Source organism: Branchiostoma floridae, chromosome 3, assembly GCF_000003815.2.
Source record: "Branchiostoma floridae strain S238N-H82 chromosome 3, Bfl_VNyyK, whole genome shotgun sequence".
Lineage (NCBI taxonomy): Eukaryota > Metazoa > Chordata > Leptocardii > Amphioxiformes > Branchiostomatidae > Branchiostoma > Branchiostoma floridae.
In genome coordinates, this window is record NC_049981.1 from 2,706,302 (window position 1) to 2,722,238 (window position 15,937).

Here is a 15,937-nt window from a genome sequence, read left to right on the forward strand (position 1 = left end):
TAATCTTTCTCACCAAGTAACATTGTCTCGATCGGTAAATTCACCGACAAAGCACTTTAATGCTCAAGGTATGCATACCTTCTGCTACCGCCAAAATGAACCAGACAGGAACTTCAAATCCTCGCAAACTACAATTTCAAACTCGGTGCAGGGTGACATAAGGCTGCAGTATGGTTGCAACAGGCAGTGTTTCTGTATCAACGGGACCGGAAATTGTGTGGCCGTGGCCGCGTTGGACAGGTGGCCGCTAAGCCTATTTCTTAATCATTATGAATCCAAGGGACCGACAAAAAGTGGCCACTGTGGCCAGGTGGCTGCTATGCAAAGGTGGCCGCATATACGGGTTTGACTGTACATAGAACAACTCCCTCTTTCCACCACATAAGGCCACGTTGAGTTGATTATATGGATGACATCCTCTCGAAACTCCAAAACTGGTGCGAGCTTGCGAATAAATAAATGCAAGGAATGCACTGAATGCAAGGAACATGGAATACCAAACAATAGATTCTTCATTTTAGCGCTTTCACATCTTATTCCTTGATCTTGGAATTGACATTGGCATTTTATGATATAAGTATACTTTTCCTGATATTTTTGCGCAATCTATGGCATATAGTTGCTCATTTTGCAACTGCTTTGTACGATATAATATATGGTTCAAACTTTTTTTTCTTCTTTGGAAGCGGCCGAAGATTGATGCGCGGCCGGATGTCATCCATTTAATCAAATCAACATGGCCTAAGGGTTTTTTACGGAACGATTCATCTTTGCGCATCAAACAGGCGGTGGCAGATTAGGTTATGACAGAACCACCGTATAAAGTTAAGTAGTTATATGTCATAATAAATTCCAAGGTCAAAGAAGAGGTGAAAGAATGAATACGAAGACTCTGTTACGTTAGTATACATAGCCATGTACAATACTTTGTGTGTTTAGTATGTAATTTGTCCAACCATCCTGAGGACTTAGATTTCATAATGAAGCCAACGTTTCGGGGGCCAATTTTTCTCATTCGCACGCTCCGTTTGGGGGTTTCCAGAGGATGTCATCCATATAATCAAGTCAACATGGCCAAATATGAAGAAAAAATGCACAAAGTGTTGCATGTAATACATTACGAATTGTGATTATTTCTCTTTCCTGTGTTTTGTTTTAATGTCTTTGGACTTAGTTTTAAGAAAGGTTAATATAAGGACTGACTAAGATCATATTTTATTGCATCATTACAATGTATCATGATTGTAAATAGTAGTAAACATACACATACATTAACACACCATATTCCCATCGTAATACCTTTATTAGCATGACTATTATCACATTGTGAAACCAAAAAACTTCACTCCAAAGACATACCATTACATAGGAATCATACTGTCCTTTGCGTCACAAATCATGTATTAATTGTTTTCCCCTAATGTATGAATGTACGTCATAACCACTAATATTACGTTACAGATAAACGGCTGAAATTGTACCGTTTCTATCTCAGGAAAATAGGTAGACTATATACTATGGAAGAACCTCACTGACAGGCCAAGGAGTCAGTCCCTGGACTTGGTACTTAGGCTTAGGTCCCAATTGAAAAAGGGATTCGGCATTCACCGGGATGAATTTAAGGCTTTGGAGCCCGGCCGGGGGCTGCCATTCTCCTACAGCAGAGTACCGTCAGTCATTTATTCCTGACTGTACTCTGCTTTCCTTCCCTTTTGCCGGCGGTATTACCCGCCCTACTTATTAGATATTAATGAGCTTGCCCTTATATGGGCAGTCAGCCGTTGGGGATCGGGCGTTGGCATGGTGAGCAAACAAAGTCATGGTAATACGTAACATGATTGGCTGATAGCTTCCCAGCGGCCTTTGCGAGACAGCTTGCGACAAAATGAAGCCCAAGGAAGGCCTGTTCTCTGATTGGTTGACAGCTTGTTTGTGGCGACAATCATAATACCCGTAGGTAGGGCCTGGGACAGCAGGGCCCCATAAGGTAGTGCCGTTGGGGACCGGGCGTTAGGAGGATGGGGGCTGCATCCCCGACAGGCACCTAGGAAAGAAAGCTCAAGAGCCACCTTGGAAATAAAGCTCAAGTATACAGAGGTTGATAATACCTGTAATAGTGTCTTAACTTCATTCTATGTAACGCACCTTGTCTATACTTTACCATTATGATTAACTGAAAAAAGACTAATTAACTATAAAAACAAACTAAACTAAGAAGTCTTTCTTATTCTAATAACTTAAAAGTCCTAAAAATTATTGATGCTAAAATTGCTCTGATTCCTCCAGAAATGCAAAATCCCAAACAACTTTTGAAAACTGTTGATACCTACTGTGTATACTGCAATTGCCTTCATCAACTTATTACTTATTGAATAACTATTCCCCTCTAGTTTTCCACCTTACATTATGCTAGGTCCTCTGCTTCCAAACTTGAATGATGTTGTTCTTCAAAATCCCCCGTCTTGCGATACGATTCCACGCTAGTTCACCTTTATCCGGGGGTAACCTATATCCATTGTTGTTAAGAACAGTGTACTCAGGATTATCAAAATATTGAATTTGAAACCACCGTTCGTAGACTTGATACCCCCAAATGCAATCATCAATGAAGTTTTAAAAAAACAACGGTTATAGGTTACCCCGCGGATAAAGGTGAACTAGCGTTACAATTGTACTCATTGCTTGGTTTAAATTCCTTGCTCCAGCTTATCCTCCAGCGCCCCCAACGCGTTCTTCAGGTACTGCAGGCCATTGGTGATCTCTTCCTCGATATCTTGGCCACGTTTCTGTTGGGCTGTGGGAAAAGGAGGCCAAACCAATATAAATGATTGGTTCCCGGAACTCATGTCTTTTTCTAAAATGGAAAAAAAAATACATTCCATTCGCCAATTTGTCGCCATTGAATTACTATGAAGCCAACAGTACGGTACAGTATGGTAAATTGGCCTGCAGTTGCATGGGAAATCTTTCAACATGATTTCTCTTAGAATTTGACAGTTTTGGCAAAATAGGAAACATCACAAGTGCCGACTGTTACTAAGTGATATGAGGACTGAAAGAGAGTTTAATGCAATCTAACTCCAGAGGAGAAGTCAATATCTATTTCAGAGTTTATCCAAAATTGCAACAATCACACAAAATGTTTGAAAGAGCGCTACTGAGTTGCAATTTGGATGGACCAAGGAGATTATATAAAAGAGATTCCTTTTTTCAACCTCCTTGGATGGACTATGAAATAAATCTTGACTTTTGCTCTATCGTTGAATTATGATATGTTATCCGTCAAGCACTAATGGTATTAGTGACCGCCTGTAGTTGTAATGTTTCTTTGGCATGAAATTATCATTGCTCATTTTAATCTATGCAATAAGTATGACTTCGCGTTTTTTACCATTCTCCTACGCAGACACAACCAATGGCGCCAGCAAACCGCCGCCTGTATGTACTCTGCTATCTCAACCGTCACCATCATTTCAGATGGGCGTCTCCACAACCCAGCTGTCAGCGGGACAGCCAGCCAATCAGAGAATATGCCTTTCAGTTTTCGAAAGGGATCTCGCATGTTTAAGGGTAAGCTCATTAATATTTATAAGCCAGGAACTAATGGTGACGAAGGAACTGCAATCAGATCAGGAACTGATGGTGACGGTTGAGATAGCAGAGTACAGACAAGACGCGGTTTGCTGGCACCGTTGGATGTCTCTGCGTAGGAGAATGGTTTTTTGACACGTCAAAAAAATGCACATTAATTATTCCTACCTTGACAGACAGCCTTCAACACTTTGTCCCTGATGCTGTCCATCTTATCAAACTCTTTCACTGTGGCCACATACTCGGGTCCATCGGCAATGTCCTGGACAGTTACAACACATTTCATTTCATTATATAGTAAAGTAGATTCATTCCTCAAGCTACCGACATCTTGCACACAGCATTCGTCAGCCATGCGGCTCCAGATGTCTTACTGAGGGACGACTGTAGTGTGCAAAGTGTCGGTAGCGCTTGAGGAAATAATCCACTCTACTATATACAACACATTTCATTTCATGTTAGACATGTCTTGTGTGATCTCTAATGGCGCTACAATGATAGATTTCAGCATAAGTGTGGTAGAGACCAAACTGACTGTTGATTTGACGTCTCTAATAAACAGTTATGTAACAATATTCTGGTACACCATTGGAATGGGCCTGTCCCTGGTGCTGACACAACTCAACTATCCTTACTCTATGTGAAGTGGTAGTAGCCCATCAACTTTTCATTCACCCCTTTATCGTGACAAAAATCTGAAGCAACAGATCAAGTGCCTAAAAATCTTCTACAGTGCCTCGCTAATTTCATACTACTGTATCTCATTTTACTAGACAAGTGTACCCACTTGATTTAATCATTTCTGTTAAGTTGATTTACGAAGCTGATTTCTATATTGATTTGAATTAGTTGTTTTTCTTTTTGTATCAATTTTGATTATTTGTTGTATTAGTCTGTTACTCTGTGACGGAGGTTAATCTCCGACGACAGTGTATTGTTTTTAGTCCGATGGGATGAGTGTTCGCATCTCTGTGCGTGTTACTTACGGCTACTTGTTACGTTTGTGTCGGTATGGTGGCCTTAAAATGTGCCTTTGGCAAGGAACACTTGTTTCACTATAATGTCAACTAGGCGCGGGTACCGGTACAGAAAATTCAGGTTCAGGTCTGGTTTAGGTCCAGAGGATCAGGTCCAGGTCCGGACCTGAACCTGGACCTGATTGAGTATGTGAGAACTTGTGAATAAACGATACTTAAAACAATGGTCTATTTCGCAACGAAATCTGTTTTGTGGTGTATTCGACTCCCACTGGCGTTTGAAAATCCTACATGGCTAACTGCCTCTGTACTTTTGACTGTAAAAGTTTGTAGAAATGACTATAGAATATACTCTAATTCGCTGTTGTCATTTTCCTCGACCGGTAACCTCGAAACGAATTCCTGAATTCCTGAGCATATCTGTTTATTTTCTAATAGGTCCAACATCAGGTCCACCGAATTTTTTTCAGGTCCGGTTTTTCCGGACCGGTCCAATAAGAAAAACCGGTCTGGTACCGGTACCCGCCCCTATTAGAAGATAGATCTAATGTTTTCTTACCTGAAGCTGTCCCATGTTGTAATTGGCTACTCCTACAGCAGAAATGGTGACACCTTGACTCTTGAGGCTCTGTGCCGGTGTGCGGACATCGTCACTAGACTGGCCATCAGTGATCAGGATGACCACCTACAACAGGAAGGTAAACAAATTGTTTTTGATCTGTTTCATCTTCTCTCCAAACAAATAAAGTCAACGACCTGTTGTCACCATGGTTACCGGTAAAGTAGCAGGCACCCTGTGGTGTTTGGTTACATAATGTTGCAAATGGCTAAGCACAAAGCAAGAGGGGCTCGGGGCATTAGATCTAGAAATGTATTGGAATACGATAAACATAACAGTTGTCAGTGTTGGACTACGGCATGTGAAGGGAAACATTATATATTTGCTTGCAAATGTTACCTTTCTAGTACACAATGTTTCCTTACCTTCTTCACCCCAGGGCGTGCGCCATTAGCAGTGGTGAAGTCCTGCTGGATTTTGGTCAGTGCTGCACCAGTAAGCGTGCCCATGCCTTCCATGAAGGTGATCCCTTTGATTCCATCCAGCAAATCCTACATACATGTACACGGAAATAATGGATATATTTGTAGACCAACTATTAGTGAGTATTGAATGTTGCTGTATTCTGTATTATTTTATTTTGCAAATTTATGCCCATGGGGCTAATTACAAGTGAACAAAATCAAATACATGAAGTGATTGAAAACAGGTAAATAATCTAAATTCTAGTATACAAAGATATAGGTGATTGATTGGATGTGCATGCAGAATATAGAATAGGGTTCTAAACTTATAGCGGAGTTTGACTTCTTGACAGTTGAAAATGAAACGTGACGTGTTTTCTATGCTAGAGTGATTCGATGATATTAGTAGGAAGAATACCTTTTGCGTTTATTTAACAATGGAAAGCTTTGTGTGATATCGGTTTCTTTCGTCATCGAATCGGGGACATTCACAAATGAATTGTGTTTCAATTTATTTATTTTTATTTTTATTTATTTCATCTTGAGACAGATGGGTTACCCCTACAACAGTGCATACAGTAGTTGATTTCCAAGGGGGCCCATCAAACATACATGTAAATAATAAATACAGGACAAAAACATGATAACAATCAGTCAAACTTTGAACACCAGGGACAACATACAGTACAGAAAACATAAAACCGGTGCGTCAAAACATAATCAGTGTCCATACTCATGTCGAAAACGTTCCAAGGTCAAAATCAATATGTCAAGAGATGGGGTGGAGGTCAGAGGTCAAATCATATATCAAATCATGTGTAAAACGAAAATTAATGAAACTGAAATTTACAAAGCATGGATACTAAATCATATGTAGAGATTGAACAAACAAAAAAATTTAAAGAATAGTAAGGCACATCAGAGACAAAGGTGCTTTTCCATACTAAGTTTCAATATTACTTGAGGTCAGATAAACATATGTTCTTCAGAGCTGTTTTAAAGCCTTTTAGTGTTGTGATGTTTCTTATGTTATCTGCTAGTTTGTTGTACAGGCTAGTTCCAGTGTATGCAAATGTTTTTTGTCCACATGTGGTGGTGTAGCTTGGTGGGTGTAGTTTAGTGGTCTGCCTAGTGTTGTAAGTATGGATACGAGAGTTGTGCTGAAATGTGGCGGATAGGTATGTTGGTGCCAAGCCTGTCAGACATTTGAAAACCATAATGCACGTGTGCTCAAATCTCCTATCAGCCAGGTATTTCCAGTTGAGAGTTTGGTGGAGGTTCACAGTGCTGATGTCCCGTTGCCTACGTTGTAGCACCACCCTAGCCGCTCTGTTTTGTAGTATTTGTAGTTGCCGTTGTTTGGTGGCCCCACAGGTTCCCCAGACAGTGTCACAATAGTCGAAAATAGGCAATATCATAGTCTTGTACAACATGTCAGCAATACTGAAAGTCAGGCAGTGTCTGAGGCGTCTAAGTAGTCCAATCCTTTGTGACACCTTACTACAAACTTTGTCTATATGTTCATTAAAGGACAGGTGGGAGTCAAGGTACAGACCAAGATATTTGAACGTATGAACTCTTTCTATGATTTCTTGGTCAATTTTGACTGTCAAGGACTGTGCTTGCTTTAACCTGTTAGCAGTGCCAAATAACATCCATTTAGTCTTGGTTACATTTAATGTTAAACGATTTGTTTGGAACCAAGTGGCCAAACCAGAGAGTTCATAGTTCAGAATTGACTCAATATGTTTTACATTGTTGCTGGGATAGAATATTGCTGTGTCATCAGCATACAAACATATTTTACATGTGGTAACTACATCAGGTATATCATTAATAAATTAATTGAAGAGCAACGGGCCCAGTATGGAACCCTGGGGCACTCCCACTGTAACAGGTAAGTATTCTGACCTACAACCATTCAGAGAGACAATTTGTTGTCTCCCCGACAGGTAGTTACTGAACCAAAGATGCTCAATATCCACTACACTCGTCGTGCACTGCTTACAAAGTCTTTCATGAACAGGTAGCTTGTCAAAACGTAGGCGATTTATAGCCGATATAGGAGTCACGTTTGGGACAGCATTCTCACTGCTGCAGCGCCACCTACATCGGCTATAATTAGCAGTGAGAAGCAGATCCAGCCATTCTAACCCTGGTGATGGTGTCTGATAGACACTGAAGCGTTGGAAGTGAGTACAACTTTTGGTTGTGTTTCAAGAACCTCACTATATTGAGTATCTACCGACCTGGTGAAATTATTTACGGAGTACGAGGGGCGTTTAATAAGTAATAACTCTGACCCACTTCCAGTTGTCTGATCTAGATGAAATTTTGCATGTGTAATGATTCATATCTCTATAGTTCATGTTGCAAAAAAGAGCTCTAATTGTGGTTTCTGATTTACTGGTGTTTGAACTGAGTGTTAAATGGACAAGGTGTGAAATGGAGCCAGTTGAGTGTCGCGCAGTGATCCGGTTTTTGTATTTGAAAGGACGCACACCAAAGAAGACTTTTGATGAAATGAAAGAAACTTATGGTGATGATGCCCCATCATATGACCTTGTAAAACGCTGGCATCCTGAATTCAAACATGGCCGGAAATCTGTGGAAACAGCTCCCAGACCTGGTCGTTCCTCTTCCGGATCCTCCATTTATGAGGCATCTGTTGAAGGACCAACCTGGGGTATCCTACAAAAGCGGTGTCCAGAACTGCATCAAATGATGGGAGAAATGCATAACTCTGGGTGGTTCCTATGAAGAGAAATACTAATAACTGTGCCAAGTTTCATTAATCTCCTGCTATGGGAAATGAGTCAGAGTTATAACTTATTGAACGCCCCTCGTATCAATAGTGACATTACCTGTCGATTGTTGAACTGGTTCAGCCCAATCTCCTTCTGCACCCCGATGGCGTACTGGTACACGCCCACCCGGGCACCGTTGGCACCGAAGTCGAAGCCAGCTGCCAGGGTGAGGACAAAGTTCTTGACATCCGGGAAGTTCCTCCTCTGCACACTGGCCGAACCGTCCATCAGAACCATGACGTCCACCTTCTGGTGGCAGGTAGGTTCTGTGAATTAGTGAGACATGAAATATGTGAGTTCGTGAGATGATTAAAAAACAGTGTTTGCAATGTGAATTTCCTATCACAACTACATTTAGCATTTCTGATGAGTGGTCCACTTCTTGTAATACTCAGAATGTGTTCTCAAAGCATTTGAAGAGTCCGGGAAGTCTAAAAGTTCAAGGGAAAAACATACACATGCAACAACAAAATAACAGGTAGGTTCTTCCGTTCTTCCACAGACGGTGTTGTACCAAATGCTGTTTTGCACATACACAAAGAAGAACAATAACTCGTAAAAAGAAAGCTAACTTACTTGGGACTTTAGCTTGAGGTTCAGGACAGTTCTCGCCGGCCTTCACTGGATTGTTGTTGCCATCTGAAAACAATGACAATGGTGTATTAACTTTCAGTGTTGTAACTGTATTTTAATATTTTGCACGATGCTGAGTGTTAGCAACTCTTACCAGTTTCAGGTCATTTGTAAACATACCTTAGATCTAACCATGTTGCTGCAAATGAGATCTATGCAGCGTCTGTAACTCTCCAAATAAAGACAAGTCAATCATATTTTCTTAATCCTTTACAGCATTGGTTCTTGTACAAGAAGATTTCCATTTGACGTCATACTTTGAACCACACTCGTCACTTTTGGACAATGTATTCTAGAAAAGATTATGACAGAACTCAACCATGTGTTAACAAGACGGCTATCAATCAATCAATCAATCAATCAATCAATCAATCAATCAATGATCTTGTGTGACACAAAAACGACTGACCTTGATTTTCTATCCTATCCAACCTGTCATAAGACGAAAGTAAGTAAGCCTTTCTTCACTGGGGGCATAACGTTATCTTTAAAGGGGTCAGCATCGCTTTCACACTTACAAAACTGTAATAACTTTGATAGTGCCCATTATATCCATTGCACAGCTAGATTATCCTAATTGATACAGCACCAACTTGTCTTGTCTAACCTTTCCGTTTTCCATTTTGTATTTCAGTATGTATGTTGACAATGCTTGTTAATCTTGCTTTATGCATATGTTCTTGAGTAGAAGGCTTTATATAAGCTTATTACTCTTATTGCCTGATGCTCACAAAATATATGTGAATAATAGATAAACGTTACTTTGGCGGCAAACGTTGCAGCTGCCCCGACAGTTGATCAGCATGTAGCGAGGGTTTTTCTCACATTCTCCAATACAGGCCCAGTAGGCGCAATGTGGATGGCGATCCTTGCAGGTGCCTATGCATATGTGTATGTGTACGTACATGTAAAGTTAAAACTTTCAGTCATGGCGTTTCATATTCTCAGGTCCCAGTGGCGGACCCTGTTTCATAGATTACTAAGAAAATGTAAGTTTGACTAGCCTGTAATCCATCATATACAGTATACACCTTTGTCACGGGGCGACCATGATAGATCGAAAACGAGGTTAATGAGGCAATTAGACAAAAATTATTTCTAAAATCAGCTCCATTTTAGCTTCCTCCCAAAGCACACAAATTTTTACAATACAAGATCAAAAAATAAATAGCTGTTATGCACCGAAAGATGTTTGCCACATTGGCCTCGGTTTCGATCTATCATGGCCGCCGCGTGAGAAAGGTGTATGGACTGCGAGAATAGGGTTGTTTCCGGGCTAACTTTTGAATGCAGTTTACTATTTTAAAGGATATTCAAAGTACATCAAGTAAAGTGCTTTAATTCTCAACACGTGGCTTGTAGATGTCAAATGATTCTAATACTTTGTCTTAGATATCCCATTGTGAATGAAAAACAACTGAATAAATGGACAGAACATATGTTAGAGTGATACCTGTTGGACATGCCATGCAGCTCCAGCAGCAGTTAGGTAACATGTAGTTAGGGTTTTTGGTGCATTCCCCTCTCTTCATCCAGGCGTCACAATTCTTGTTCTTGTCAACGCAGCTACCTGTGAGGTGTGCACAATTTCTTTTTTTTTATCATTCTTAGGAAAATCATCCAGGGATCAGAACTCGGATATCGATTTTACAATACATTCTTTACCTGTTATTGTATTAACTTTGTAATCACATAAAGATAATATGTAGTGCTCAAAAGAAATTTAACACACAAGAGCACCTGGTCATGGTTTACAATAAAACAAACTTTAAGGTCCAACAGTGTATTATTGATGTAGGTTGTAACCTCTATACTGTGTTGAAAAAAACAAACAAATTTTAGCAATATATCTGTGGTTGCAGTAGGTTTTAAAAGTTAGGTGTTTTGGTGTTGTTTACATTCAGTGAAAAGGAGTCAAAAGATCACTACCTATGTATTGATCCCGTATAACGTAATTCGTAATTCCCCCCCCCCTTTTTTGGTCGTCAAATTACGCTTTAGAGGCCGGACAACTATGCCAATTTGAGTTTTTTTTATGTTCTACAACTCAGATAGGTGATTTTGGACATCCTCTTTCTGCCATGATTCCCATTGCTAAGAATGTCTAAATACTCAAATTTGTCTATGATTTAGAAATCCCGGCCATTCCAATCCACCCCCCTCCCACCGAACTCTTGGTTTGGAGACGTATCCTTACGTAGTGGTCCACAGGCCCCACAGCTCCAGGTGCACTTAGGCCTCATGTAGGCAGGGTTCTTGTGACACTCGTCACGACAGGACCAGGCATGGCACTGTGTGTTCTTGTTAGTGCATTGACCTGATAGGAAGGAAACAAACAGTTACGGATGTCAGTATTAGAAGTATTGCTATTGTTATTGGGTGGACCGACTACTATATCTTCGCAGCCAGGGGCTGCATTGCAAGGAGCTTACAATAGGCAGGGCTAAATCGCAAGGGTCTGGAGCGAGCTGCCATTCGGCGCCACCCATTCACCTTTTACATTGTATGACATTAGTTACCTGTTTTCCGATACTTCTTTTATATAAATCTACAGCATATACTAGTAAGTGCTCTTTACTGCTTCTTTGTACGGTTTACAGTATGGTGGAAATCTTTTTTGGGGGAAAGGCCCAAACATTTATGCGCGCGCATAACCAAATCAACATGGCCATATCTGTTAAAGCCAAAAATCTGACCTTGACTATCCAGCTCCTTGTATTTTTTCTGGTGATAGTACAGGTCCAGACTGCTTTCCTGTCAAGCAAACACTCAGAGCCATATTACACTACTTGTCAGTTTGTGATTATAGTAATATGTAACTTGATAACATAATATGTAACTTGATAGAATACCTAAAAAAAGTTCTTGCCGCACATAGGATTAAAATGTTTGGTGTATCTTCAAGTTTGCAATTGTGTTCTCAGTGTTCAGTATCTATAAACAACAATGATCAAGATAGAGGTGTAATTCTATACATAACGTACCTCCATCTCAAGTTCATCTAGTATGTCCTGCAGCTCGTCTAGAGGGGTCTCTTCTGGGTCAGGTCCCATCTCAGCAGCCGACTGCACCTCCATACTGTATGCCCCATCTATATGGACAGAGCAGATCCCCCCATAATTTGAAAATGATTGAGCAAGATTGTACCCTTTTCTAGTGGCTTCAAATATAAATATTTCTCATTGATTATACAAGTAAGGTCCTCATTTGCATTACTTATATACGTTGGTCCTCTTTTCTATCCACATAACACAGGTTGCTCGATGTATAAAAGTCTTGTCTGAGCAAGGAAAGCTATTCTCCTCTATTGTCTGCTGACACCTCCCCCTTTTCATTTGGACGCCATGCGATGTTCTAGTGTCCGAACTAGTGCCCTACTTTTTAACTGTCCCTTCCCAAAACCAGCTGTTGAGGTCCATGACGTCGATTTGAACACTTTTGGTGATGAACTTCACTAAGGAGGGAAACTAAAAAGAGACTCTGGACACTAAAATTTTGGTATGATCTCTATATACACCCATGCCCTACTTGTTCACTGTCCCTTGTATTGTGTTGCTTTTCGATGTTTCGCCATTGTCTGCTGACAGCGCCCCCTTTTCCGTCATTGAAGAATAATCCTGTGGCATCAAAGCAACCTGATTTGGCAAGTTTTCTCAATTTTCACATCACCTTCAGTTTTGCCACCACGCGGTGTTCTCGATCAATGTAACGCGTGGGGTAACCTAAGTCCATTGTAATATCAAACTGCAAGATTTTCAGATATTGGGATAACCTATATCCGTTGTTATAACTACAATAATTTCAAAATATTGCAGTTTGAAACCACCGTTTATCGTCCATCGACTTGCATGATTTCCCAAATACCCTGTTTTTTAAAACAACGGATTTAAGTTACCCCGCGAATAAAGGTGAACTAATGCTACTATCTACTAGTATTTGCCATGTTTCACCACAATAGTGGAAGGTATGGTGAAACAGGTGTTTCTTGTCAAGGTCGTCAAAAATCTCCAAGCAGATCCTACTGTGGCAGGCAGGTCATATCCATGTACCGGTGGCACATAGAGGGACATATTTCGGTACATGGATACTGCCTGTCTGCCACCGTAGGATATGCTTGGAGATGACGTCCTCAAACGTCTACAGCAGATCTTACGGATAATATCAACGCTGGCAAAGGAGTACAGCCAGCAAAAGGGAGCCGGATGAGGAGATCTGTCGTCACCGAAACATGGGAGCATTTCTCCGGTAGCAAACGTAAACATACTCCTTGGCCGGCTTCACTCCTCTGCCTTATGCTACCGTAGGATCTGCTTGGAGAGTAGCTACTTACCATTATCCAGTTTGATGAAGAGTAGGAGCAACAGAAGCGCACACCTCCTGGTAAGAACTCCTGACATTTTGCTAGGTTGGCGACCTGAATCAAAAACAAAAACCGCATCATAAGAGAATTGAATACTAATCCAGATTTTCCAAAAACAATTTATACGGTATAACGTTATCAGTTTCCACCCAAAGCACTAAGCGTAATGAGTGATTTTGGAACAGTTCAACAATAGTCTGCAAGAGTTCTTTGCTAGGCAACACTCCCGAACGTATCGCTGCCGTACGTCGTGCACCATCTATGGTCATCCAATTTGGGCCTTTCACTGGTAGACCTTCTACAGACAGATCATACAATTTTTCAACGAAACCCCATAGCTATAGGTGATATTTTTCCAGAGTAACATTAAACAGTGTTTTGTGAGGAGATATTGGTTAATAATGTGTTGCAAAAGTAGTCATGAAAAGATAAAATTCTTGATACGAAGTAGAGCAATAGTTATTTACCCTAAGGCATAGTCCTTGAGAAATCAATAGAAGCTTTAGACACAACAATTAAGATAGCCATGAAATATGTGGAATATTACTAGCAGCAAATCAATCATTCCCTATTTGATATGTCGGTCGTCTGTTATGATGCAGATGAAAATCTTTTGTTAACACACACTGGACGATTATTAGATATGAAAAGGTTTTGAAGTCATCAGTCTGGAAAATGATAGGATTACAATGTCCCACAGAAGGTGCCAAGCGTTGGAAGCAAAATGATGGTGTCTACGTACACCATCGAAGCGCTTTAGTTACTGTTATTTACTGTTTTGGCTGTTCAGCACGCACAATCAGAGATGTATTTTCTACAAATGAGATCATATGAATAATACGTTATAATTCTTACTAATGTCCTTCTCTGTTTCCAAATAAGTTTGCATCCAGCGACATAAGAGATTTAACTCCTAAAAGCCGTAACAATAGGTATCCTCTTGGCATCACAGTGGACATATTTCGTACGTAATTTAGTACTGTGCATTTTGTTCCTTTTTACTAAATTGCACGAATGATTTTCAACTTTTAAAAGAGACTGGCGTCGAATCTTAAGCTTGATTTTTTAATATATCCCAATCCTCCACTGAGATAGCAGGTATGGGATCCGGCGTGTAGCTTGATTGTCAGTTGTAAGCGCAATCCTATTACGTGCAAAGCTCTACTGCATACGATGGTGTAGACACTATCATTTTGCTTTCTACCCTTGACTACCGTAGCCGACAGCAACAATGGGCAACACACTTTTTTCTGGTCAACACACCTATTTTCTGCACAACACACGTACTTGTTTTGCAATACACACTTTCTTTTTTCAGTGCAGCACATCTGCTTTTTCTTTGTTGCGCAGAAAATACGCAGGAAAATAGGTGTGTTGACCAGAAAATGGGTGTGTGCACATTGTTGCTGTCGGCCATGGTACTTTGACACCTTCTGTGGGACATTGTCATCAAATCATTTTCCAGACTGATGACTTCAAAAGTCCTTCACATATAATAATCGCACATTGTGCGTTAACAAAAGATTTTGATCTGCATCATAACAGACGACCTACATATCAAATAGGGAATGATTGATTTGCTGACTCTTCCACAATTTTCATGGCTATCGTAATTGTTGAGTTGAAAGCGTCCATTGATTTCTCAAGGCCTGTGCCTTAGGGTGAATAACTATCGCACCACTTCGTATCAAGAATTTAGCCTTTTCATGACTGCTATTACAACAGTGGATTATCGACTAATATCCCATTATACAATACTGTTTGATGTTAGGAAACGCACATTTTGCAATTAACGTTAGTTCAGCTTTATCCGCGGGGTTACCTATATCCGTCGTGTTGCTAAACAGGGCATCAAGGGATATCAAGTCGATGGACGGTAGTTTCAAATTGTACTATTTTCAAAATATTGCAGTTTGAAACCATCATCTGTCTACTTGATATCCCTAAAAATCGTTCTTAAAAAGAACGGATAAAGGTTACCCTACGGATAAAGGTGAACTAGTGTTACTGTTTACCTGGTAAAATATCACATATAGCTAGGGGGTTCGATGAACAATAACGCATTGCATGACCTGTTTATAAAAGGTCTACCAGGTTATTCACCTGTAACGTTGTAGTCTGCACACGAAGCCTAAGGGCATCCCTTGTAACATTATCTACTTAGCATTAGTATCTACTACTTAGTATCTACTGTTTTTGCAGCAATAAATCTTTCCAATGCTTTGAATATGTCAGGAGAGACAATTTGTGCAACGTTGTAAAGTTTTGTCAAGTGCTTCTATGTCAATAATGAGCGAAATACAAACAGTGCAACTCCCAAAAGACACATTTAAGTCTAGACAATCATTGCTTTCTTGCATGAAAATGCATACGTTTACTGTGCTGCCTTTGTTACCTTGGTCTTTGACAACACCACCTTTAACGGTGAAATCATTATGCTGAAGTTTTCAATGATCGAGTTCACTACTAAAGTTTAGGGCACAACCGCCGTCCGTACGTCGAACGCCACGTTTGTCTGAAACCGTGGGGGAGGATTGGCAAGAGCA

The 15,937-nt window shown here is 40.4% G+C and overlaps 1 protein-coding gene and 1 long non-coding RNA gene across 2 annotated transcripts in view; both read right to left on the reverse strand.

The window, feature by feature from the left end:
- Positions 1 to 2,026: 2,026 nt before the first annotated feature.
- On the reverse strand, positions 2,027 to 5,255 carry LOC118412185. The gene is made up of 3 exons (XR_004830737.1): positions 5,128 to 5,255; positions 3,760 to 3,853; positions 2,027 to 2,794 (listed from the first exon to the last, which is right to left on the reverse strand). It is a non-coding gene; the product is annotated as an uncharacterized LOC118412185 (long non-coding RNA).
- Positions 5,256 to 5,425: 170 nt separating this feature from the next.
- Positions 5,426 to 15,937, reverse strand: part of LOC118411064 (putative tyrosinase-like protein tyr-3) — an 11,067-nt gene continuing 555 nt past the window's right edge. Inside the window, exons 2-11 of the mRNA XM_035813066.1 lie at positions 13,362 to 13,445; positions 12,016 to 12,122; positions 11,728 to 11,785; positions 11,229 to 11,348; positions 10,485 to 10,601; positions 9,794 to 9,910; positions 8,975 to 9,037; positions 8,456 to 8,664; positions 5,553 to 5,678; positions 5,426 to 5,431 (exon numbers count right to left, since the gene is read on the reverse strand). Coding sequence (XP_035668959.1) covers positions 5,426 to 5,431; positions 5,553 to 5,678; positions 8,456 to 8,664; positions 8,975 to 9,037; positions 9,794 to 9,910; positions 10,485 to 10,601; positions 11,229 to 11,348; positions 11,728 to 11,785; positions 12,016 to 12,122; positions 13,362 to 13,428 — 990 coding nt within the window. The 5' untranslated portion in view covers positions 13,429 to 13,445. The remainder of the gene's footprint in view (positions 5,432 to 5,552; positions 5,679 to 8,455; positions 8,665 to 8,974; positions 9,038 to 9,793; positions 9,911 to 10,484; positions 10,602 to 11,228; positions 11,349 to 11,727; positions 11,786 to 12,015; positions 12,123 to 13,361; positions 13,446 to 15,937) is intronic.